Here is a 24,885-nt window from a genome sequence, read left to right as displayed (position 1 = left end):
AAACTAAACTGTTCCACGAGCCTGGGAAGACAGGAGAAGGAGAAAGTCAGTATGGTAAGCTGTGAGGCAGACGTGACAGCAATTTTGCAGCAAGGAGAAGTACATGGTCCTGTGTACAGCAACAAAGAGAGAGAAGGGAGAGAGAGAGAGAGAGAGAGAGAGAGAGAGAGATCGAGAGAGAGAGAGAGAGAGAGAGAGAGAGAGAGAGAGAGATGAACAGGCTGCACTGCTGTTAATAAGTATTTCGCACGCTTCTTCAAGTTGTGACTGCTCATACCTTTAACTTTGACCTGATGCTTGGTACACTCTGGGCAGGGAAGGAGGGTGAATTCCTCCGTCTGATACATTGAATAATCTGTGCTTGCGACCACAATCCGGTCTCCAGGCGCCCAACTAGTAACATCATCCAGAAGATTAAGTATCACTCCACCTACAGCTTCCACCTGGAAGCCTGAAATTGGGACACCTAATAAAAAAAAAAAAGTAAACACAATGTAAGATTATATTCACCTTTATATGACACCATCTCCAAGAAGATACTAATACGAAGTGTATGAGATTTCACAAGCTCCAAAGCCTTCTTAAGTACAATTTTGCTCTGACATGTGCCAGTATGAGATACCATTACAGCCTGCTTGTTTGGTGGATATCAAAAAAAACAAATGGAAGAGATAAGAACAGTGACAGGAAAAAAAAATAGTCTATGACTTTTTTTTTAAAAAAAAACCCCTAATATCATATGGCAACAATTTGTAGGTCCAGCTACCTCTGCTCGCTTCAAGTGACATTTTTCTGATGTTTAATCAAGGATCTGGCAAAAAAAAGTAGGGGGACTTTCCTTTTAATTCACAACTAATAGAGACATGATTTAGTGGTGGTTTTGGCAGAGTAGGCTGATGGTTGGACTCGATCTTAAAGGCCCCTTCCAATCTAGAAAATTCTATGATAAAACAGTTTGGCAGGCAAAATTACACACACATGCTATTTCACTGCCTGGCAATGGATTTGCGTAAGTTCAGCAATCTTGCTTACTCTTGACCCTAACTCTACAGTACCAGCAAGTAAAAGATGCATGTTGGTGGATTTTTATTTTTTTTAAATATATATATACTTTTTTCATAGGGCTGTAATGACAGTAAAGGAGTAGTAGCAAATAGCTCAATTACTTAAAGAATAAATACCCAGCTAGCTTAAAAAAAAAAAAAATCTTCTAAGGCAAATACAATATTAGTTAGTGATTCTACAAACAGAAAAAGATGACTGTCCCTAGAAAGCAAAACTCAGATCAAAAATATCTTAAATACAAAAATCAGTAAAGGATGAAAGCAAATGAGTAGTAGGCCTTCCAGGCTCTTTACACCACAGATTCAACTTGGTATGAGAAAAGCTGCGTAAAGTTCAGCATCAAACAGCAACAGAAAATTCTAAAGAACAAAAGATCTCTCTTGGCTTCTACCACATTTTCTTTTTAGGATCATAATCACCACCTCAGAAGCTTACATTTAAAATATACATGGCTGAAAAATTACTAAGCAACAAGAAAAAAAAAAGTCTGTTTCAGCCTTTTGTAAGACCCCTTATCTCTTATCTAAATATATTAAAAATGAAGACTCTTAATGTTATGCTGTTCACATCCTGTACACAAACAGACTGAGAAAATAGGTTGTACTGAAGAACTGTGTCCTCACGCTTCATCCATAGCAAGGAAAAAAAAAAAAAATCTCAAAAAGCAGTAGCACTCAGAAATTTAAATTGCAATCAACAGTTCCAGTGAAAAAAGCACACACAATATTTTTTTTACTGCTTCCCCAACTGCAGGATTTCACAAAATGCTTTCCTACCATCATTCCATTCGCTGTAAGCTCTCACAACAAACTTCTGACCATCAACTGTGAAAAACTCTTTCTGAGCAAGAGCTTTCCCACCAGTGCTGTGATTTTCATAGTTTCTCACTGATTCATTACAGGAAGAATTTCCACCACCTATGACACCAACGAAAGCCCAGGCTTGCCTGTGAAAAACGTAAGTAAGTGTTTAAATAGAACAGTCCTTAACAAATTCTTTACAAACAGGTAAAGGACAAGACAAGGAGCACCGAAATCACATATAATCCTTTTGCCTGCTCTTCCAAAATAATTTTAAAATGCAACTTCCAAATGCAGAAGAAAAATGGGCAGACCTCACTGAAAAGAAACAAAGTTTAAAATAATTGGGTGTCCTATATACAAATTGGCAAATATAAAAGAGCAAAAAGCTCTTAATGGAGAAGACTTTCACATACATTTTTAGTACAACATCCAACAAGATACACTTTTCCCAAAAAGCACATCGCATGAGATGAGCGACAGAAGCGATACAGGATCCTACTCCCAAACAGCTTTACTGGGGCACAGGAGGACCAGGAGCCGGCGTCCACATTCCAGCTGCGGCTGCTGCCATCATGGCGCTGTGGCAGGCAGCATCCCAGCGCAAGGGCCAGGAGTCCCAGGAGGCGGCACGTGCATTAGGCCGGGAGGGATGGACACAGCCAGCGCCAGCCACTGGCCATCACTGTGCTGGATGGGCAATACCTTTTGAATCTTTCAAAATGCGCAGACCCAGAAAAGGAACCACATACAGTTACACAACCTTTGCACGAGGTGTCACCGATGTTTCTGGAGGCTGAGACCAAGGATTTTTTGCTTTTCCCCCCTCACTGGCCCTCCCCTCAGCTGGACACCTACTTGGCCAAACACCAGCATGCAACAGCGAACTGTCCTGGATGCTGCTTCCCCTTCCTACAGCTCTGCTCAATGCATCCAAGTTTTTGGAAATGAAAAACACATCGCATGCCACAGAAAGCTTCCATCAAGGTCAAAAAACAAGACTATTTTGCTGTCCTTTACTGCTGTGTAATGGCATAATTATGTGTGCAGAGGAAGTAGTCGAGATCATCTATTAAAAAGCTGAACAATTTTGCATCATTAAGTTGAATCATTTGCCCCAAATGAAAACAGCATCAGCTAGCTGGACTATAGTCTGTTGCCAATGATTGATTCAAAGTCAGATATTAAAACTACCTTCAACCTGGTTGCCTTTATTTCGGTGCCCTCATGGTGTTCTCATTGTTTGGGATTAAAAGGCCAAACTAAACTGTTTAGTGCTAATGTGTTCACAGGAATAGTACATACTGGGCTAGCTTTTCAGTAATAGCAGCAAACAAACTGAACATTTAATATACCAACATTTAAAATAATTATCAAGATATTTTAATGCATGCTGTTTCACAGGGAGAGGCAAAAGAGAAGAGGGATGTAACGGCGTATTCACCCCCATGCTGAAATATACTTCACTAGCTTTACAGTGACAGCCCTGCTTTTCCTCAGTGACCACTCGGGGAGAGCTCCTCATCCGCCTTCCACAGTGGAACGAGCCACTTTTATGTGCTTACAGAGCCTCTACCGGCTAATGAAAACAGACAAGAATCAGTTCAGCAGAGAGGCTGCTTCTTCCCAGCTGCGGGCTGAACCTCCTCATTTCAGACAAACCAGCGTGGAGGTCATGGCTGAGACCAACACCAGAAACCCACACCTCCAGGCCAGGTCGGGGCTGGCTGTCCAGACACCTGAACAGCAGCCACATGGGCTTCCCTGCTTTCAAAAGGTGGCACCTATTAGGGGATGTCCAGGTGTCAGCACCTCCGACCAAACTGCTTCAGAGGCAGCATTGCCAGCACTTTCCATCCCACGACCACAGGTTTACAAAGCCACTAGACACAAACGTGCTCCTGACGGGAACCGAGGTCAGAACACGCCATCCGGACTCTCATCCCACCTCTGCCAAAGCAGAAGGAGGAAACTAACTGGAATCCAGATGTTGAAGGATTGTGAGGGGTAAGAATAGAACGGAAAAACTAAACGACCGATATCCTGGAAAATAGAAGCAGGTTATACAACACCATCTTAATGGAAGCTGAAGAACAGACTGACAATTAGTTGGGAGACTTGGTGTCCCTTCTGCTTGTATTGCTAACCCTGTGCAGAACAAAGCCAAGTTCAGAACATACAATGCAAAAAGTCATTTGCAATAATTCCTCTTGTATCTCTTCTACTATCCCACCATCCAAACCATGTAGACCATCTGAAAAGAATGGTCAAAAGATACAGAAACACCTTACAAGTGTACTTCAGTAACAAAATACTTTTACAGATCAGTTCCCTTGTAGAATCAGTGGAGGGGTAATGTACTTTCATTTCAGCAGTGTACATGTATGAAATAAGATGCTGTTTGATATACTGGATTAGCATCCCTTTCCTGTATTGAGTTTCTAGCCTGGCATTCCTTTCTACTCCAGACAAAATCATATGCATTAAAAGCTTCACCTAGCAACTGTTTTCTATCGGTGTGTTTGAATGAGAAAAAGATTCCTCACACACAGTTCTGTAAAGAACAGTGAAAGAGAGCAATTATGAATAAGTAATAAAGTCTATCACACAGATACCTGTAACTGTCGGTCTCTGCGCTATCAAGATACTGCACACTGAACACTACTACTGCAGTGCTACAGGAAACACCAAGAATCCTCTGAAGACTTTAAGAACAGACACGGCCAAAGTTTAATCCCCAAAAGGCAGCAGAATCTGTATCTATTCCTTACTCTGCACAGGAAGGAAAATAAATTATTTACCTGTAACTCAATCCTCTAACAAATTTACTCCCCAGAAGATTTTGAATGGTCACTCTGGTTTCCTCCAGTAGATTTTTAGCAGCTGAGTCTCCTACAGCAATAGCAACAATGCGACCAGGACTTCCATTTTTCAGTAAATTCTGGAGCTTCAAGCTTTCTTCTGCGAATTCATGAGTATCAAACTTCAGCACATCCAAAATCTCTGCTGTGTCCTGATCGATCACTCTCACATTTAGTCCTCGGGAAAAATTCCTTTTAAATGTATAATGACCATAGGCCAGCCCTGAGAAATACATAGTCTTTGACAGAAGAGTCCACGATAACTTCTGGTGCCCGTGCAACTCCAGCGTTCCTTCAGGGCCCACGCCAATAAATTTTTTGCCAAATTCTGGCACATCAGCACCTTCGTTTGACTTCCCATACAAAATAATAGTTGCTTTGGATTTATAGCGGCATTTCTCTGCTCCAACATGAAGCATTCCACCATCCTTTATCAGGATAAATCGAGTTCTCAAGGTAATATTTTTAGAACCTTCTTTATCATCACCAAAAACAAGTAATCCTAAAGGAAAAAAGAAAAAATTATGTAAGTCAAAGCAAAATTCAGATAGACTCAAAGAACCAAGTTCTGCAACAAGAACAACAGAAAAATTACAGATTTATTTTTCACATCCATTAATTAAGCTGTTATGCTCTTATATATGTTTAAGAATATTTGGGAAAGTACCTCCTGCCAATTATGATTTATCTTTCTAAGAATTTGGTCAGTTTATTCCTATTTTCTTCTGTCTATATGGTAGAATTACTAAAATACCACAGTCCCCATCAGAAGACAAATCATATCTTGTACAAGGAAGGCTACTACGCAAGCCTTGTTTTACTATACCCTACCGAAAACCACGTCAATGCTCCACTGAAAAGACTCTACAGTGTTCATTCATCTTTTTAATTATATTCCTGGCCTGACAGCAGGCTGAAAAGTAAAAGCAGGAGAACTGATCAATATGCAGCAACATAAAATTCCAAAAAATTTTTCACGTAATCACAGAAGTAAAAACTATGCAGTAAACTGAAGCATGATGTTCATCATGCCATTTCATACCTCCATCCTGTATAACTATAGAGTGTACTGTGGCGTCTGAGTTCAGACGAAACAAATCCCCTTTTTTGATAAAAACTCTCTTTTCAGGATCTTTTCCAGGGCTCCAGTTTTTAAGACGAGGATTCTGATCAGGACAATTCTCTGCAATACAATGTGAAATTCAGCTTTTGAAAAACAAGCATCATCATGTCAATCAAGACAGCACCAGGATGAACACGAGCAAGGCAGAGTCGGTCACCCACAAGCGACTCCCACCACCTTCTGTGGTTACAACACTGCAGCCACTGATGCTACTGTTTGTATTCAAGAAGCCAAAAAGTTATCTGAAAGGCTGCTAAACTCTCAAGGGTGGGAAGGCATTCTTACACTGAATTAAACTACTGATGACCACAGACTGAACTGTCAACATACACTACTGACGGTAGGCACTTCTGAATCCCATCTGATTTTTTTGAGATTTTTCTACACTAACTCCAGCAGATGAGGAGAGGGAAGTGGGAAGCACGCGGATCCACAGCAGGCACACTGAGCACTGGATGTCCTAGGCCAGCTACCAACATGGTTGTAAAGCATCTAAACATCTCGCCTCCCTCAAGGTCTCTCGCTGTGTAAGAAAGGCTGATCCCTTCTTGCTTTTAAGCATCCAAATTGCTACTTTCAGTGTAGGTTTGTCAGTAAGGGATAAAGAGGGACAAGACATCCTTAGCATACTTGGTATAATACCTCACTGGTTAGAGCAGTTTCCTGGGAGACACGACATTTGGGTCTAAACTCATGGTTTGTGCTCCTTCGGAAGTCAGCTTCAAACCACGCGAGAGCAGAGACACACGCAATCCTTGCTGAAACCCTGATGAAGGACTGGTGCTACACAGGCAATAACGCCATACTGTGAGGCCAGAAAAGGAGAAGCAGCAGCAGCAAGAAGTGAACAGGGTTGTGCGATTTCAGGCAAAGTTAACAGTGGTGTGGTATTTACAACATGCACATCTTTAGCATATTAAGCAGCCGAGTAACGCAGCAGCACAGACATACTACAAAAACGGGAAATATATTCCTTTGATTTTATTACCAAAAGAAAAGCCAGACTGAAAATGTTTTTCTTAAGCAAAAGACAACCCAAAAGATGCCAAAATAAACAGGCTACCAGCCCAACAGAGTATGAGTCAAAATAGCCTTTTCAAATTTTATCTTCTGGAGAAAAGCACCCACACATCTGCAGTGCAACTTTGGGGGCAAAAAGCTGTTAGTAATAGCCCATTCTTGCAAAATCTAAAGAAAGCAAAACCTATCCACAAGTTTAACACAGGCCAGCCTTAGTTTTGCTGACAGAAATGTTTTTCCTCTGGTGTTACTCTCCACATTTCAAATCCTTTCCAACTCAGGAAACCCACATAAACCAAGATTTGACTACCAGTGGGAAAAAATTAGCAGAACTGCACAAGGGCAAAAGGCATCCAAGCAGTAATATAAAAATAAAAACAAAAGAAAATCTTTGGGGGGGGATCCTAAGAAGACGGCATTTAGAAAAATCAAATTCAGCACATGAGGGAAAGCCAAAAAGCAAGAAGCATCGCAACCAGCAAGACTGCTGAGCACTCCCCAGATAAATGCAGGTCTATTGCCTGACTCATGCAGAGTCACTAAACCCCTTCCCCCAGACACCACACACACAAGCACTGTGAAGAAACACATATTTCCTGGCTGGTAGCAAAGGGCAATGAGAGGAAACCATGAGTCAGCAACCTGATCATTTCTGCTTAGCGTGATTCACAGAAGAGAAGAACTAGTAAGTGTGGTTTTTTCTGTTGAGTCAGAAAGAAGAGTTACAGCACAATAACTCGGAAAAAAAATAACAATTTATATCTATTTTACATTACAATCCAGCAAGGAAGCCATCAGCATCAGAAATAGGCACTCCTACAATGCGAGCTTGCTTCTGAAGCACGGCGGATCAACTTTTTGGCAATCAGATCAGATGTGCTTAGAAAAAGTATTTTGAAATTCTCCCTTAGCAACTGCAGTGGGGTGCAGGGAAACATCAAATATTTAATACTTCACCATATGTTACCTCCAAAATTACTGATCAGATTTTACAGACCACAGTCGTTGCCTCTGCAGTTAGGGTTAAACAAAAACAGAAGCATAGACCAGAAAATGTTAGGTAGTTTTGGCCTTGCCAAATTTAACCACTCATGTTGAGAATTTTCCAAGTCAAGCCTCTGCTTTGAAGCGTTTTTATAGAAACGGGTCGGGTCGGCTCTCCTTAAGGTGTAGCTGCTTCTAATTGAGTTGGGAAATGGGGGGAAGTGACATTTTTCCAAATGGTGGGGAAAAAAAAAAACCACACAAAAAACCACCCTGCCAAAAAAAAAAAAAATATTCTAGAACCTTCCATGTGCTGGAGCATGGATATGAAATTTGGCAGAAGAAAAGGCAGGAAACAGTTCTCAAGATGTAGTTAAATAGTTGCTTTCTACCTGCTTAGCCACCAAGTCTGGAGTTTTTAAGCCCTCTGGGAAAAAGTTATCAGTGTTATATTATGCTTAGCAGAAGTTTATCACAGTTTGGCAGCTACATTTTCTGAGGATCCTGTTTACCCTGGGCAAGCTCCAGCCGAGAGCTGCAAAAGCCAAGCAGAACTTTTCCTCGAGAACCTCCCCAGCTTGTCATCCTGACCCTGCGGCACAAGCCCTTGGAAATGAGGAAGGAAATTGCATTTCCAGTGCTCTCCCTGATCTCCAGTGTTCAGGACTCCTTGGAAAAAAAGATGATGACAGGAAGATAAAAGCAAGGAGGAAGAAAGAAAGCAGCTGACAGGCAGGAACAGAAATGCAGACAAGTATCATTTTCCCTTTGGGGAAGGTACGCCGGAGGTTTAGGATTTACACACAATTAGTGCTAAGTCTCACATTCCCTCCACTGCCTTTTAAACAGCCATCAAAATTACTGACAATATGGATTTCCAATCAGCCCTTACGAAGAACGCACCTAGCTGGAACTGGTGCTGTTGGCTGCAGCACCGCGTGTGCTAGGCTGGAGCTGAGCGTATCAACGTTTCAACCTGTTGGGAGACTTTTGGGGAGCCGCTGCGGCAACAACACTGCAAGATTACAGTTCCAGACAGGCTTTCCTTGGTGCTTCTCTTATGTCAGGGTTTCCAAAGGATTCTACAGGTGCATGTTGGGTTTTTCTCAAAGCATAATACAGGATTGAGGGAGGTCATCTTCCCCCTCTACTCTGCCTTGGCGAGGCCAAATCTGGAGTACTGTGTCCAGTTCTGGGCTCCCCAGTTCAAGAAGGACAGGGAACTGCTGGAGAGGGTGCAGCAAAGGGCTACCAAGATGATTAGGGGACTGGGACACCTCTCTTATAAGGAAAGGCTGAGGGATTTGGGTCTTTTTAGTCTGGAAAAAAGACAGCTGAGAGGGTGATCTTATCAATGCTTATAAATACTGAAAGGGTGGGTGTCAGGAGGATGGGGTCAGGCTCTTTTCAGTGGTGCCCTGGGACAGGACAAGAGGTAACAGGCACACACTTGAACATAGGAAGTTCCCCTTAAATATGAGGAGGAACTTCTTTACTTTGAGGGTGCCAGAGCACTGGCACAGGCTGCCCAGAGAGGTGGTGGAGTCTCTGTCTCTGGAGACATTCAAAACCCGCCTGGACATGTTCCTGTGCAACCTGCTCTGGGTGACCCTGCTTTGGCAGGGGGGTTGTACCAGATGATCTCCAGAGGTCCTTTCCAACCCTACCATTCTGTGATTCTGTGAAACTTCAGAAAGACACAATGCAAAAATTAATGCTGAAAATTGCCCTTGACTTCCATCGAGAAGCAGTGGGACACTGAAGGAAAGCACTCGCTATCTTGGATTACTCCTTAGTCCTTACATTAAGTCGCTACCATAGACAAAAAAAAGCCCATCTACTAAATCACAGCAACTCTTCCTGCAACATCCTCAGTACCTCGGGTGATCCATCAACCACGTGCTGACCATGCATTCAGTGCAAAAAAATCCACACAACTCAATGCCTCTGGAATGAACTAATGCAGATGAAGCAAAACCATTCCAAAACCACCTACACTTTTAAAAAAGGCAAGCAAACTCCTTCACATTTTCAGCTTTTAAAGCATAAAGGGACTATTATTTTACATATCCCGCAGCACAAGATAACACCTCACTTCTACTAAAGCCACACTAAAATCTACAACTTTTAGTTAATTAAAAGTTACAGTCTTGATATCAAAGCAGAAAGATGTTTCCCCCCCGCCAAAGTACTTCTCAGAGTCAACTGGTTAAGTCACCCTTCAGCCTTCTCTTGAACTTGGCTGTAACCAAAGTACTTACTGCAGATATGTACCCGCTACCAGTGGTCTGGGTCACAACATCACAATAACTTTCCATTCACTACTCCCTCAGGTTTTTTTTGTTTTCCTTCACAATTATTAGGAAAACTTCAACCAAGAAGAAGGTGCCACTGCCAAGGGTGTTCCAGTTAGATGTGCGCATTCATTTTCTATTGTCATCTGAAATCTTCAATTGATTATCTAATTTGTTCAGCGTTTGTTGCACTGACTTTGGAAACTGAATCTTTTGAGTTACTATGCCAAAAGCTACTGAAGAGTCTAAGTCTGTTGTGTTACAATAGCCAACAGTTCCTACTCAAAACCCCGTTTAACTTCTGCCTTAAAAAAAACCAAAACAACCAAAACCAACCAAACAACAAAACAACCCATGCTCCACCCTATACTACCAACCTTCAGCAACTGCACCTCATAGCAACTCCTGGCAGTATTTGGCCAGAGGGATGTACACTTAGTGATCAGTGGTTTATCACATCACCTGTTGATGCTTTATAACCACTGACACATTTGGCAAGTTTTCCAAGTTCTATGAAACTTGCCCTGTTTTCTAAGATCATCTGAAAAAAAAAAAAAAAAAAAAAAAAAATCAGGGCTAATAGATCAAAAAGGTCCCTGCCCAATTTGTGTACTAACAAAGGAAACACATGTTGGTGTAAATTCTCACAGATTTTTCAGTGTTTTTACTTGAACGCTCTTTTACTACCTTTCTCGGTTACTGGTTAAACAGACCCGATTTCATTTTGTCTGCAATGTGTGAACGTTATCAGACAGCTTCTTCTGCAGACAAAAAGAATTACATGTACACAACATTCATGCTTCTTGCTGCCTCACCAGTAGTCTTTGTTTACTGCTATGCCTGTTTGCTTCATGTAAGTAAACCAAATCATTCACAGTAAAAACATATAAAAATAACACTGATAAGAGAAAAAGGAGCTGATCTTAGCCCCCAAACACTGCTTCTCTCTCTGTTAAAATTGCTGTAAGTGTTCTATTTTTGCACTTAACTTTTAACACTAATCCTGATGCTGAATTACTGAACTACGTTCAAGGGGACCGTAACTTCTAGGATGATTTCGTTTGCAAGAGAACTTACCATCTGGAGCATATTTTGAAGCTATTCCCAAAAATATCCCCAGTGCAACAAAAAGTGAAAGGCTAGAAATGGCAAAGCAAATGAGAGTGTTTTTATGCCTGGCAGCTTCTGCCTGGCGGCGGTGCTGATCCACTGGTAAGGATGGGAGTCTTGTCCGGGCTTCTTGCCTCGCAGAGGTAAATTCGGCTGCAGCGTGGCTCTGCGAAGGCGGTGGGGGACGGAGAGGGGCAATTCTCCCCGGAACGTACCCCGAAGACCTGTGACTGCTCCCGTTCTGCGGCCGGAGGAAAGCAGGGGAGCTCCCCCTGGCATCAGTGTCTTGCATGTTATAAAGTCACTGGAACACATACAGAGGGGAAAAAAAAAAAAAAAGTCAGGCTTTCAGAATACAGAGTACAATACATAAAAGAAAAAAAAAGAAACAAACAACAACAACAAAAAAGAATTTCCAAGCCACACGCTTTCTTAAGAAAAACAGCCTCTGAAACTGTGGCCATTTACAAGGCATCCATCACTCAGTTGCTACTGGTCATCTGCCACGGTGTAACAGCTTGAAACAATAGCATATATATATTCAACAAAATTAAACTCAAAAGCATCTGGTGTATGGGAAACACAGTACAGCACAGACCATTTCTTCAATAGTTCCACTAGGTATTTTTCACAGTTAACTTGTATTATGTGATTAAGAAACAAGCTGAACAACGACAAAGCTAGCAACCCCTTCTTCCCCACAGTTATGCAAAGAATGCCTAAATGTATTTCTTCTGCACGCAGAAGCTGAACAAACTCCTCATTGTTTTCCTTTATGGAAAAGAAGCTGAAAGAGACAAGCCTTCCTTCCACACTGGAAGCAGTAAAAAGCATTTAAATTCAGGAAGTAAAATACCAAAACCAATTTTATTTATATTCACACTGATGAAACTTAGTCAACACTTTTAATTAACTCTCTCTCTAGAGCCTGCAAACTCTTAATTCGCTCACAGTGGGATTCGGTTGCCAGTAAAGGTGCATCAGGAATGGTCCTGTAAGAAAGTCATATGCGTCTCGTTCAGCAGACCTCGTGGTTTTTCTCATTGCTGAGAAGCCTGGAAGCAGCATGACTGCTCCAGATCTCTGTACCTATCACCCAGAAGTGATAGGTGCTACTTTCCCCCCCCCCCCCCCAGTTGCTGGCATTGTTTCCATCTTTTTCCAAAGCAACCAGTGAGGAAAGCCTGCCAAAAACATCACTGCCTGGCCCATCCTCACCAGCAGTTCTACCTACCATGTTTTTCTGGTTTGCTTTGAGACAGGCAGAACGGCATTCGACTCTTTTCCCAGGCTTTCTGGTCAATTGTGTTGTATTGTATGGAGTATTCACAAAGCTGGCATGATTTATTTTTTTAATTTTTTTTTATTAACAGGGATTTTTTGAGAAGGCTGCTCAAGTTTCAGCTAACTGAAACCTAACTTTCTAAACTAAATCCTGAAGGGGATTTAGGCGTAAGTCACATGTACTAAATAGCAAAATGAATTATGAAAATAAAAACTACCAATAACGGAAGAGCATAAAGATCCTCTTTCTTTTCCATTAACAAAGGGAAGTCTGAGCTATACTCTGAAGTGCCAGGCACGCTGGTGAAGGAGAAACGTGACAACTGCAACCTTATTCTGAGAAGCAGCAAAGGAGCCTTTTGTCTCACATCCTGCAAAATCTGATACTTCACTGTTTCAAGGCAAAAGAGTTGTTACTATTGAACAGGCTGGATTACCCTTTCATGGGAGACAATGCATCTCCAGATGTACGCACAATGGCAATAAAGGCACTGAAACATTAACTGGAGTAGCCATCCCAGAGTGCAAAAATTATGCCAAATCCTCCAGCAGCATTTCTCACACCTGTTCATTGTAGCAAATCGATTTTCAACATTCTCCCTTCTGCTCTTTGAGAAAATATGTCCCAAACCTAATCCTCTGCTCTCAAACTTAACTGCTCAATGCATTATGAGGACTGTGGAACAGTTCGCTTTCACCACACGTGCTTTTACACTCAACCAGTCATCTCTCAGCATTGAAAACTCAAATCATTTCTATGTTTTAGAAGTGGTGTTAAAAGCTGAGTAGAGAAGGAGCTTTTCAACTAATTCAAAGGCAGTAATTACGCCTAGCAGAAACAAATACTGAAGTATCTTTTTTTGATTAAAAATTTGAAGCAATCTGATCCAGCATTGAGATTTTTTTAATGGTTTGGATCCCCAACTCCTTAAACTTGGTTTAAAAGTTTTCAGACATGGCATGTGTCTATCAGACTGTGAGAAGTAAGTTCCGGTCCGAACGAAACAGGCTCAGGCAGAATCCTCTGTGAAGCATTTTTATTCATGTTCTTGCAAGAGTGAGTGACCTAGCAAGTAGGCACACTTTCATTCTTGAAACACACCTTTTTATTTCCTAATCCTGGCCGAATTTTTCCCTCCCCTGTTTCCCATTGGTTAGGTACTCCAGGGCTCACAGTCTGTCCGAGGCACCTAAAATTCTTCCCGGATGTCCTGCCTCTGTTTACTTCTCTTTACGCTACACCTAAAGGGATTATCTGACTAGTTTATTTCTTTCCTTTTCGGTAAAAATTTGCTCAGTGTCCTTAGCCCTGGTTAAATGTCTGACCACCCTTCTAGACACTAATCCAGTATGAATCAGTTTGTCCTTTTGTCTGTGTGATAAAAGGTGCTCTACAAGCCTTTGCTGGAGCCTCTTTGTCTTAGTCATTCCCTTATGTCACCTCTGATGGAAATGGCTTTTCTCCTCTGCAAAAGCAATACCTGCCTTTCTTACAAGGCTGACAAAATGAGTACACAGCGTTCATTATAACGTGATACAAAGAGTTAACAAGTTTGTTAATTGCTCAGCTGTATCAACTAAATCCAGAACGATTATGTAAAACTTAACTTACTTTTCCCTTTAAAGAAAAAAGTCATTAATTACAACAGACAGCAAAAACACTTGTGTCATATTTCAAGCATATTTTTTTTGTACAAAGCATTCTGCCTTGTTTGCAAGCCTCATTTTGCAAACTGTAAAGGTTTTCTGACTATTCCACTCAAGTGCAAACACAGGTCACCCCAAAGGCAGGTGGAAAAGAGACTGCAGAATCACTGTCTTACCCAATACGAAAGAAAAATAATAAAACAAAGGCATAAGGAGATACTTTGCACTATTAAAAGATTTACTATATAGTTTTCCAGTACAACAGGAGTAACCATTTCAACACTTCCTTCCCTCTTCCTATGTTATTTGAAATTATCTAGCTGAACGATCTTCTCTATCCTGTAGAGCAGCTACTGGCTTTTCTTTAAGACACATTGATAATCTGAGTCAAATCACTGACTTGTTTACTCCCAGTCTGTGGATTTGCTACATGGCTAGTTACACCCTAGAGAGTGCAGTTCCTTGGTTGCACAAGCACTGTTTCAGTAAAATGCAGCAGGAGGAGGGGAAATCTGTTTGAACTATTTAAATACCACATTTCCTTGCAAGTGCCAATGCATCTAAATTTTTCCATGTAACATCTTCTCCACCCAAAGTCTGCCATTTCCTTTTGACCTATGCCTACGCTGTGTTCCTTCTGAAGAAAAAAAAAAAAAAAAAAAGGAGGGGGGCACAAAAAATGATGATATGTTGATGTCAAAGGCCACAGGAGATGATTTGCAATTAAAAACACCAGAAAGGGCTGGCTTCTGTCACCAGGTTCTCCTAAACCCACAGAAGTAGAAGTTCTCCTAAAGGAGCTTGTGATCTGGGCATCTCCTCCTGATGGTGTAGTGCTAGACAAGAACACCACCGCTTTTACAACTGCACTGTAATATACAGAGTGATGCAGTATTTCACTTTGCGGCTTGCTTCAGCATGATTTCAGTAAAAGTCAAGTTCTTGCGCAATATTCAACCAGTTACCTTATCTAACAGAGTTACACAGAACTCAGCCTCTGTAAATCTGTTATTTGCCATGCCATTCAGGCAGACTGCTACCTCAGTATTTCTAAAACTTTTTACCCTTCAGCCTTCAACAAGGTACTATGCAATATTCTCAAATCCACTATTCACCAGGGGACTTTTAGCCAGGGATGCACGTAAGTACATGCTGCCAGCTCACCACTACCATGGAAGCTTCCAATGCACAGAGTCAGCTAGAGCATCTCAGATGTTTCAGCCCGCTATGTACTCCTTACCACCCATCTGCTGGAAGGCTTCACTGTTTGCATGTCCCTCTTCTGCAAGAGTAGTGCTACTCCACACAACCCAGACTTCTGCTTATGCACCCCTTCCCACAACATAAGAAAGCAAGCAAGTACTTCTCAGAGTCATCACATCAGCCAACACAGCTTAAACCACCTTAAAAAAAAAGAAAAAGTTTATTTTGCTCAGCATCTAAGTAACAACAGTGATTACCTGCATGTCTGGCTCTGCCAACAGAGCATCTGAGCTGTGGACATCAAACCCCAGCAGGCAGACAGCAACGAGCCTCCAAACAGGCTGCAACATCTCCAGTCTCCTCACGTATTCCTTCACCACTTTTAACTTGTGCCACTACTACACACTCATACAAGCCCACATTGTTCCACACTGGCAGAAACTAGAAACATATGCACTGTGCAACCAAGGGATAACATCTGAACCTCCTGAGATGTGAGCCTGCGCTCAGAAGCAAGCAGCATGCTTATCTGTTACTCGTCCAGGGCTTGTTTCCTGGAAAGGAATTGGATTCTTTTAGGAGGTAATTCAAAACACCACCTGACACCACCCAAAATGTGGGAAATATACCAAGATATTTCACACTTTTCCGCTGTTGAATGCTTAGTATAACAAAACACGTCAAACGCACTAGAGAAGTCCCGCACCCTTGCACCTTCTCAAAACTTTGTGAACAAAGTGCACTTACCCCCACACAGTGCAAAGAAATGAATGCTTCCCTTAAAAACATGTTTTAAGGGTGCATAGTTCACAGGCGTTAAAAGTAAAATAAAAGAGAAAGTAGAAGAAACCTCTCTTCTGTTGCTCCGGGCTATCAAACACCAGCAGCTGTAGCACTGGCCTACTACCACACCATTTAATCTGAGAGTATATAATCACTATTAAGGAAAAGACTAGGGAAGGGTGGGGGAAAACCACACACATCAAGAAAAGTACTTCCGCATGCACCCCAGCACCAGATTGGTTACTGCTGCTTTCCTGGCACAGGTACTAGTCTGGTACGAGATGAAAGGGCAGTGAGAAACCCAAGAGAAGGGAAAGTGACCAGAAGTCAGCATTAAAAAGCTCGTAAGTAGCTACAATTACTGAACAGAAAGTGGTGTAAAGCAAACTCCCAAAGCATGACATGCACACCTTCACAAGCCTCCAAGCTGGTCAACTGCAGTGGAGATACTAATTTCAGGACAGTGTTTCCAGCGCCTTAGAAGTCCCCACTTCAATAAATCTTAACCTCACTGTTACGAAAATTAAAGGTTCCCAGTAAACACATGCTCTCCTATCTGGTTCCACATTTTCTTCCACTGCCTTGTTTTGAAATTACACTATGATAACAGGCAGCAGGTTTGTAGGAACCTACTTTTCCACCCACCTGTGCAAAACCTGGAAAGAATATGTGCACAGTAAAAGACATTAACCCAGTTAAGTAATTGCTGGAAATCACAACAGTGTTTCTAACAGGCTGAAAAATCCCAGATGACTAAAAAAAGCATGAAAACTCTAAACATCTTCTCTCACATACGCTGTTCGCTGCACATCACCACTGAGCCTTCTCCCTTGCCCAGCAGTTTCAGAAAAAAATCAGAGGACAAATAGCAACAGTCAGTGAAAAACAGATACACCAACACAGTAAGAACAATAACTTCATCCAAAATAAGTTACACTGTACCAGATTTTCTTAATTTCTTGTGTAGCAACTACTAATTTTAGTGAACTTTTTGGCACACAGAAAACACATAAAATTGCATGATACGCAACCACTGGAAACTACTCAAGCTGAGGACCACATTTCCTAAAACAAGTCTTTCCAAAGCACCACAGATCAAGAGACAGAAGTGCAAGCATGCATAATATTTACAGTATAAGACAAGGTCTGTAGATAGAAGTTATCTTCATTAGCTGGTCTAATGAAATCTTTTGAGCACACAAATCTCTCTCCAAGTCAGAAGCAAATTTCAAACCTATATTACGAGTAGGGAAAGTTTAATTACATATTTAGGTGGTGTGCAAAACGATTTACTTATCTATGGATTAGAAAGGACGCTGGGGCAAGGGGGAGAAGATGGCAAGAAGATTGCTTCCCAAAGGAAGGAGACAGGTAATTTGTAGCCTATGGAATATGAGTTTGCCTGCAGGAACAAGTATGAAATTACAGCAGGACAAGCAAAACCACTCTAAGGTTCATGGCTTACAGCATACAGGAGAGTCATGAATTTAGTTCCTAGCCTCTTCTGAAGGCGTTTTGTAGATCTCCATTAAGGATGAGGCAGAAAGGTCAGAGGGAAAGGGGGGGTTTTGTACAAGAGAAATTATTCCCTTCTCCAATGACAACTGGGCTTTTGCCCTTCACCCACAGTTTGTGTGAATGAGTCCTGAAACAGTCACGTGGTTTCACTGACTTAATTGTCAGGAAAGCATTTGATGCATCAGATGCAAACATCTAACTTTTCATAAAGTCTCATGTTTTCATATGCAAAAATTTAGGGATTTTCATAGTTCTTTTGAAAGATGCATTTTACTGCAGAAACTGCAGGGACGTGTTGGTCTTTTCCAGTTTCTGGGCACCAAACGTTATCCTGCAAGCAGTCAAGTGTTCTTAACTGACCTCAAGACACTGCCATTTTCAGTGTGCTCTAATACATTGGTAACATCTTCAGATCTTGCCCATTGAAACAAAGAAACATAAGCCAGAAACTACAGCATCAGACTGTGGTCTGTGTATCTAAAATGATGCCTGACACTTACAGTGACTTCATTTTTTTCCTCTGTTTCTTTTTGACACAGTTATTCTGTATAAATCACTCACAAATTGGGAAACTCTGTTCTGTTTTTCATGCATTGTTAAAACAACAGCATGTTCTGCTGGAGGAAATTATTCAGAAATCATTTGTTTCTTTGCATACAATCGACCAATGACTTACAGAGGATCCAAAGGAGCACACAAGGAAATACTGCACGTGTGCTGAAATAGGCAACACAAATTCGGTGATTTTTACCATTTCTCTCACTTTCAGAAATTAAAGATTTAATAACACACCTAAGAGATCAAGAGTGGCAACTTGCATTTTACTTATGCATGTGCCATTAGCTTGCTGCGTGAGTCACAGCTTATTTGGGCCCCAAGCCTGTAACATGAGAAAGAAAAGCGGTCACTAGCCTCACAGGGATATTGTGAGGGTTAGTTTACAGAACACTTTGGTCTCCCTCAGCTCAGCGATGCATCTGAGTACAAGCCTACTTTTAAGCAAATAAATAGCTCTGTTTAAGTCAACAGCTTCCACGCGAAAGTAACGGATTTGCAGCATTCACCTTAAAGAACCTGAAGAAGATGGTAGGAATAAAAATTAAGAACGGGAAAATAAGTATTTTTAAATGACTTCTTATATTGACAATAAAAAATAGTGGTATCTACAGATATGTGCAGTCTCTAGAACACAAACCCCATCCAAAACAGCTACAGCTTAGGACTTCAATGCAGAAAATTTTTCTATGTGATGGTCATATACTTCAGCGAAGTGAAATCCAGTTCTGGCACTACCTTGAATCACTGATGAAACAGAGAAGAATTCTTCTCTGAAGTCCATTTAAGAGGACGAAGGTGAGATTAGATATCTATTTTCTTCCTATTAAATTAGAAGAGCTCTCATAAATAGATTATAAAGATATATGACAGTACAGGATATAAGAGGCAGTAGGGAAAAAGAGTCAGATCCTGTATTTAGCTTTGGTCAACAGACATAAGGATAAATACTCCAAGAAACTCCTGAATGTATTAACAGAATGACTTAATAATCAGTGGGTTGTCATGTTTAAACTATATTTAAAACATTAAATCACTCATATCACATGCTGTCTTCCATATCAGTTTATGCATTTCTTTCTTCTTTATCCTGGTTCTTTGTACTTAACCTGGTTTTCTTCTCAGATAAAGCTCTCAAGTTCTTACAGGTTTTGGTTTTTTTCAGTCGAACTCAAATTTCAGTAAATTATATGCCATCCCTTATTCTGCTTCCTTGAAGGACTGTCTCTGCAGTTTTCAGTTGCGCATCAGCCACGAAGAAAACAATGCTGATTGAGAAGCTGAATTGCTGTAGCTGCACACCCACATTCTTTTAGAGTTGTCCTGCATTTGTATGAGCCAAGTTAAATGAGTTTGCATTAAAAGATAATTAAGCTAAGAGCTCCAAATCACATCCACTAAGCAAACAGCTGTGACATCAGTACCTCTTAGCTGGTTGAACCCCCAAAGGATTCTTCATCCTGGAGAAGGATGACTAAGAGAGAGGATATATGACACGGGTCCACACAGTCAGAAGTAGCACTCAGAAGGCAAATGACTGTTCATGTCTCTTCCAAGAAGGGAAAAAAGAAAAAAAAAAAAAAAAAAAAAAAAAGAGAAAAAGCAGACATACAGAGGTCTCTGAACCTGACTCAGTACTGGATGCTATTGACTTCAAGAATTTATGTAGGTTGAAAGAGCAACAAGGTCCAGAATAGAAGTCAGTCAAGAATTGTTGGATAAATAATACTGCCTCGAGCTTAGGAAGTCCTTGAACCCTAAGCTGTTGGAGGCTGGAAGCAGTAGCAACATTATGCAGTATCTTTACCAGACATCTATTACTCATCACTGTCAGACATCGGGTAATTGTCTGGATGGACACTTTGCTCGATATGATATGGTCATTCCTCTACTGTGCTTCAAGAGCTCATTTAGCTGCCTTCTTCTGCCCCCACTTTTCCAAAATCACCTCCTCCTATAAGGGCCAAATACCCTCTTCAGCTCAGCCGCTGCAATGGTCTGTTGACACTATCAGCACAAAATACACCTTTACCTGATGGCTTAAATTAACGCACCAGACTGACATCTGGTAGCTGAAACATAGCAACAGTTTTCATTTTGCTGTAGGAATGGTGGCCTCCAGCAGAAGGGCAGGGCACTTACCAGCTAAATCCGTGAGAGCACAAAGCCTTAGAAGTAACATCCTTGTGAAAAGAGTTTCCACAGCTAAGCTAACGCGGGATAACTTGACTGCATGTCTGAATGACAACATCCTCTGTGGCTCTAAGGTATTGCAGGAGTCACAGAACTAGGCAAGTCGAGAGCCTGGTGAATAACGTACAGCGAATTAACCTACACAACATAAAAAACTCTTGTACAATTTTAGAAAAGAAAAAAACATTTTCTATCATTTCCCTTTTATAAAAATCACCAACAGCGTTATTTGAGATATCTCATAACAGAAGCAAGTGTTCAAAAAGCAAAACAAAGCCTGCTAATCCACCAATAAGTATGCATTCTGCTGAGCTGGTGGCTGCATTCATATTTTGGATTACTGTGGTAAATTCCTTTCTAGGAAACTCCAAGGACTTTGCACCCAACAGCCAACTCCTGCAACATCCTGCCAGGCATAGCTAGTCATTTTGCATGACTGCACTACCCCTTTTTCTTTCCCCTCCTTCTTCTTAATCCCATGCACCAAAAAAATAGAAGAGCTACCAGTACATTCCCTTTTGTTAACTTACTCCACAGCAAGGGAATAAAATCAGTTACAAGTTCTTAAGAATTTGCATTCTTTAGAATTCTTCAGTACTTCCTTTCCATATTGGCAAATACATCACTTTTCTCCCTCACATCTTTCTTCAAGGTATATAGTTTTCTACTCCCTCTCCATTTCCTTTCTCAGTATTACTATTCCAAGAAAATACTTCTGTGGATTTCTACACCCACATCTACAAACAATTCATTCCCATTTGTCTTGCCAAAAAAATCTCCATTAAATCAGTAGTGAAATCCTTTTTAGTAAAAATAAACTGAGAATGAAACAAATTTAATAATGATTTAATTCCAAACAAGAAACTGTAATTTACAATACAGATTTTTATCATGTTTTGATGTATATTTTAGCTGATTTTGTACAATTGCCTTGCTAATGCAAAGGATGAACTTTACCGATGTACTTTGGACTATGCTCCTATCACATAATTTTTTAAAATACAGAAAGTGAGATTTACTAGATGATAATAGGGGGTCTACAGGAAAGATGGGGAGGGACTCTTGAGCAGGGAGTGTAGTGATAGGATGAGGGGTAATGGTTTTAAACTGAAAGTGGGGAGATTTAGATTAGATATTAGGAAGAAATTCTTTTCTGTGGGGGTGGTGAGGCACTGGAACAGGTTGCCCAGGGAAGTTGTGGATGCCCCATCCCTGGAAGTGTTCAAGGCCAGGCTGGATGGGGCTTTGAGCAGCCTGGTCTAGTGGGAGGTGTCCCTGCCCATGGCAGGGGGGTTGGAACTAGATGATCTTTAAGGCCCCTTCCAACCCGAACCATTCTGTGATTCTATAATTTTCCCACTAATTTCTCTCATCAGTTTTCAAATCACTGGTGCAGGCAGGCAGAAGGTGAAGAACAGAGTCACTGCAGGCACTGTGGGACAAGCTTCCTTGCCGAGATGCAGGATGAGACCCGTCAGCTGCTCCTTTAGCTGTGGGGCTGGGGGGTACTCGGGGGTGGGGGGGGCCACCTCTACAGCTGCGGAGGCTGTAGCATCAGCCACCAGCAACCGCTGGGGAATAGGTTCGCCCCCTCCTCCCCGGCTCCCCCCCATCTCCTGGGCAAGGCAGAACAAAGAGGAGGTGGAGCTTTGATCCCAGCGTAAGAGGGTGGTCAGCGCCTTCCCAGGGGTAAAGAAGCAAAGGGCTACCTCACACAGGTTAAGATAAACATAACTGAGTCGCTGAATAACACCCTTGACATTTCCAATACCCATCTTTCTTCCCTCAGGTGGAAGAAAAACAACTATGGGCAGAACACTGCTCATTTTCTGCAAACAGGATTTCTACGCCAAGAAGCCGAACTGACTTACTTCAAAATGCACAAACATAGTATGCTAGAACTGTTTATTAAAGATTTTTCTGCAACTTGTGGGACACAAGATAAAGGAAGCTATTGACTGTGCTTGGCATGAAAAGCAAATTAATGAGTTATCTGCAACTAAAGAACAGTTTCTAGTCCAGATTGTCCAAGGTAAGCTGGCATCTATTTGCATCTTTGGTGATAAGAATGTTGCTTTCAAGTACTTAAAATCGGACTGAAAAGCACCTGTCTCACTGCACTGTACCATTACTCAAGGAAATAAAGCCTCCTAACCTCCTTTCAAGTACAAGCTATATCAACTGAGATTTAAAAACTAAATAAACTGTAAAATAACAGGAAATTCCTCAATTTGTTCTTCAAGCTTCTAGGATCAGTAGATCTCCTTGTGCTGTACCTGCTTTTATATTCACGCCATACAGGAAAAACAATCTTTTTGTTCCCCTGCCCCATCCCCTGGTTCATCAACTTGCAAGAAATGCGAACTGTGCCACCAAATGGTAACTCTTCCACTCATGGGACCAGCTACAGCTGGGACGCCGTTAGTGGATTTTACAGGGCCTGCTGAAAATAACATTTCTTCCACACAGGGGTCACCGTCCTCTACTGCTTAGTATCTCCACCGATTAGCAACAAGTCTGATGGGAAGCTTAAAAACTTCCGGCCAACCCTCACCACCACTTTCCCCACAAAATATTGTGGGGCTTAAGTGTTAATGTTACCAATTAAAAAACCCTACAGTCTGCCACTGAGAAAATACCTATCCACATCACAAAACAGCACATGCCACACCTACTGTTCAGATCAGATGCTAAATTTCAGGAGACGCTTCAGCAATCTCACTTTAGCAAGGACCTCACAGCAGTCCTCTTGTCTTCCAGCCCACCCCCCCTTTTTCTTCTTTTTCTTCCTGAATCCCTTCATAGCTAGGGGCATTACTTATGCTTTACATAAAACTGTTATTCTTCTCGACACTTTGCCTAGCTTGAGCCCCTGGCGTACACTCTGCAGGATGCTGTATTACTAGGCAGAGAGCAAGAGGAGCAAGCCCAAAAACCTTGATCTGGCAGAAGATTTCACATTCCCGCAGGCAGTGCGCAGCATCCGTGTAGACAAAGCACCTCCGGGAGCTACGGGCTCCAAAGAACAAAGATGAACCACCCCTCCTCCCTACTGCTGCCCATGGGCCACTTCTCATCAGGAATGCAGATGAGCTGCTACAAATCTTTTTCTGTGATTCACCAAAACTTGACTGATGCCACCCCAAAATCCGAAGCACCGCTTTATCTTCCTTAATGCATTGTCTTTGTCAAGCCCCAGGCAGTATTTTGTTTTTATAACCATTCAGGAGTATCAAATCTCTTCCCTTTTGAAGAATCCATGTCATTAATTCACATTTAAAATATAAACTAGGATAGCATCTTCAGCTCACCCCCCCTCATCTAAGATGTGATGTAGCGCATTCATCACCGCACACCCTCTTTTATTAGGAAGGCTGGGACATACAACACCCACTCCGTCTTTTCCGTGCCTCTGGGCAAGCGGGAGCGGGCCGCTGGCTACCGGGCAGACGAAGGGCAACCCGCCACAGCCCCGGGCGCTCGGGGACGCCCAGCGGGACAGGTCCCAGCGGAGCCACTGCCGTGGACACGGTCCGAGCCCAGCCTTGCATGCCGGCCCGATTCCGGGAGCACGGGATCGGGAGCGCCCACAAAAGCGAGGAAACCCTGCCAACCCCCGCCCCCTTCTCTCCCCTCCCCCCCGCCGCACCTGCCGCCAGACCCCCGGCGGGGCGCGGAGCCCACACCTGCCGGCCCGGCCGCGGCTGGGGAGGGGGCCACACGCCGCCTCCGCCACCGGGACGCGCTCGCACGGCCCCGGGCGGAGCCGGCGGCTCCTCCCGGCATCCGCGGCTGCGCCCGCCGCCGGCCCGGCCCTCCCCGCCCCGCCGCCCCCGCTCCCTCCCCTCCCTCCTTCTCTCCCCTCCCGCCGGCCCGGGGAACAAAAGAGGCCGGTGCCGCCGCGGCCGGCCGGGCAGCCGCCACAGGCCGGCCCGCTTCCCGGGCGGCTCGACCGCCCCGGCAGCCCGGACCCGTCCCGTACCGCCCTTCCCCGGTCCCCGCCGCCTTTACCCAGCCCACGGCCCCCGGCCCCGGCCGAGCGCGCACTCACCTGGGCCCGGCGCGGCGCGGCGGCGCGCTCAGGGCGGCGGCATGGCGCTCCCCGCCCCGGACACGGCGGGAGGCCGCCCGGCTGCTCGCCACCTCCCACCGCTCCCCACCCCGGCTGCCGCCCTTACGCAATTGGCAGCGGCCGCAGCCCCAGCTCCCCCCTCCCCGCCTCCCCCGGGGCGACGATCCCCGGCCCCGAAAGGAGGCGGCTGCGCCCCCGCCGTCGCGGTCCCGCCTCCCGCCGCCCCCGCCTCCCCGCCGGGGGAGGAGCGGGGACGCCCCGGGACCGCCCGCCCCGCAACGCGCTCCGCCCGGCGCCGCGCTGCCCGCACCGACCGGCCGATCACCCCCCGGCACGGCCATCGTCGGACACCCCCGGCCCGCCGGGACTGCAG

At 43.2% G+C, this 24,885-nt stretch overlaps 1 protein-coding gene across 2 annotated transcripts in view; it reads right to left on the bottom strand.

The window, feature by feature from the left end:
* CEMIP2 (cell migration inducing hyaluronidase 2) overlaps positions 1–24,885 on the bottom strand; it is a 53,474-nt gene that overhangs the window by 27,499 nt on the left and 1,090 nt on the right. The window contains exons 1-6 of one of the 2 annotated variants that reach the window (XM_054184769.1): positions 24,492–24,630; positions 11,225–11,561; positions 5,769–5,909; positions 4,667–5,228; positions 1,842–2,011; positions 278–466 (exon numbers count right to left, since the gene is read on the bottom strand). In XM_054184769.1, coding sequence (XP_054040744.1) covers positions 278–466; positions 1,842–2,011; positions 4,667–5,228; positions 5,769–5,909; positions 11,225–11,549 — 1,387 coding nt within the window. In that variant the 5' untranslated portion in view covers positions 11,550–11,561; positions 24,492–24,630. Of the gene's footprint in view, positions 1–277; positions 467–1,841; positions 2,012–4,666; positions 5,229–5,768; positions 5,910–11,224; positions 11,562–24,491; positions 24,631–24,885 lie in introns of those variants that run through there. The other variant, XM_054184771.1, reaches the window with a different exon arrangement.

The sequence above is a fragment of the Rissa tridactyla genome, chromosome Z, assembly GCF_028500815.1.
Source record: "Rissa tridactyla isolate bRisTri1 chromosome Z, bRisTri1.patW.cur.20221130, whole genome shotgun sequence".
NCBI lineage: Eukaryota > Metazoa > Chordata > Aves > Charadriiformes > Laridae > Rissa > Rissa tridactyla.
Note: the sequence above shows the minus strand (reverse complement) of the source record. Positions and strands in the feature narration are given on the sequence as shown.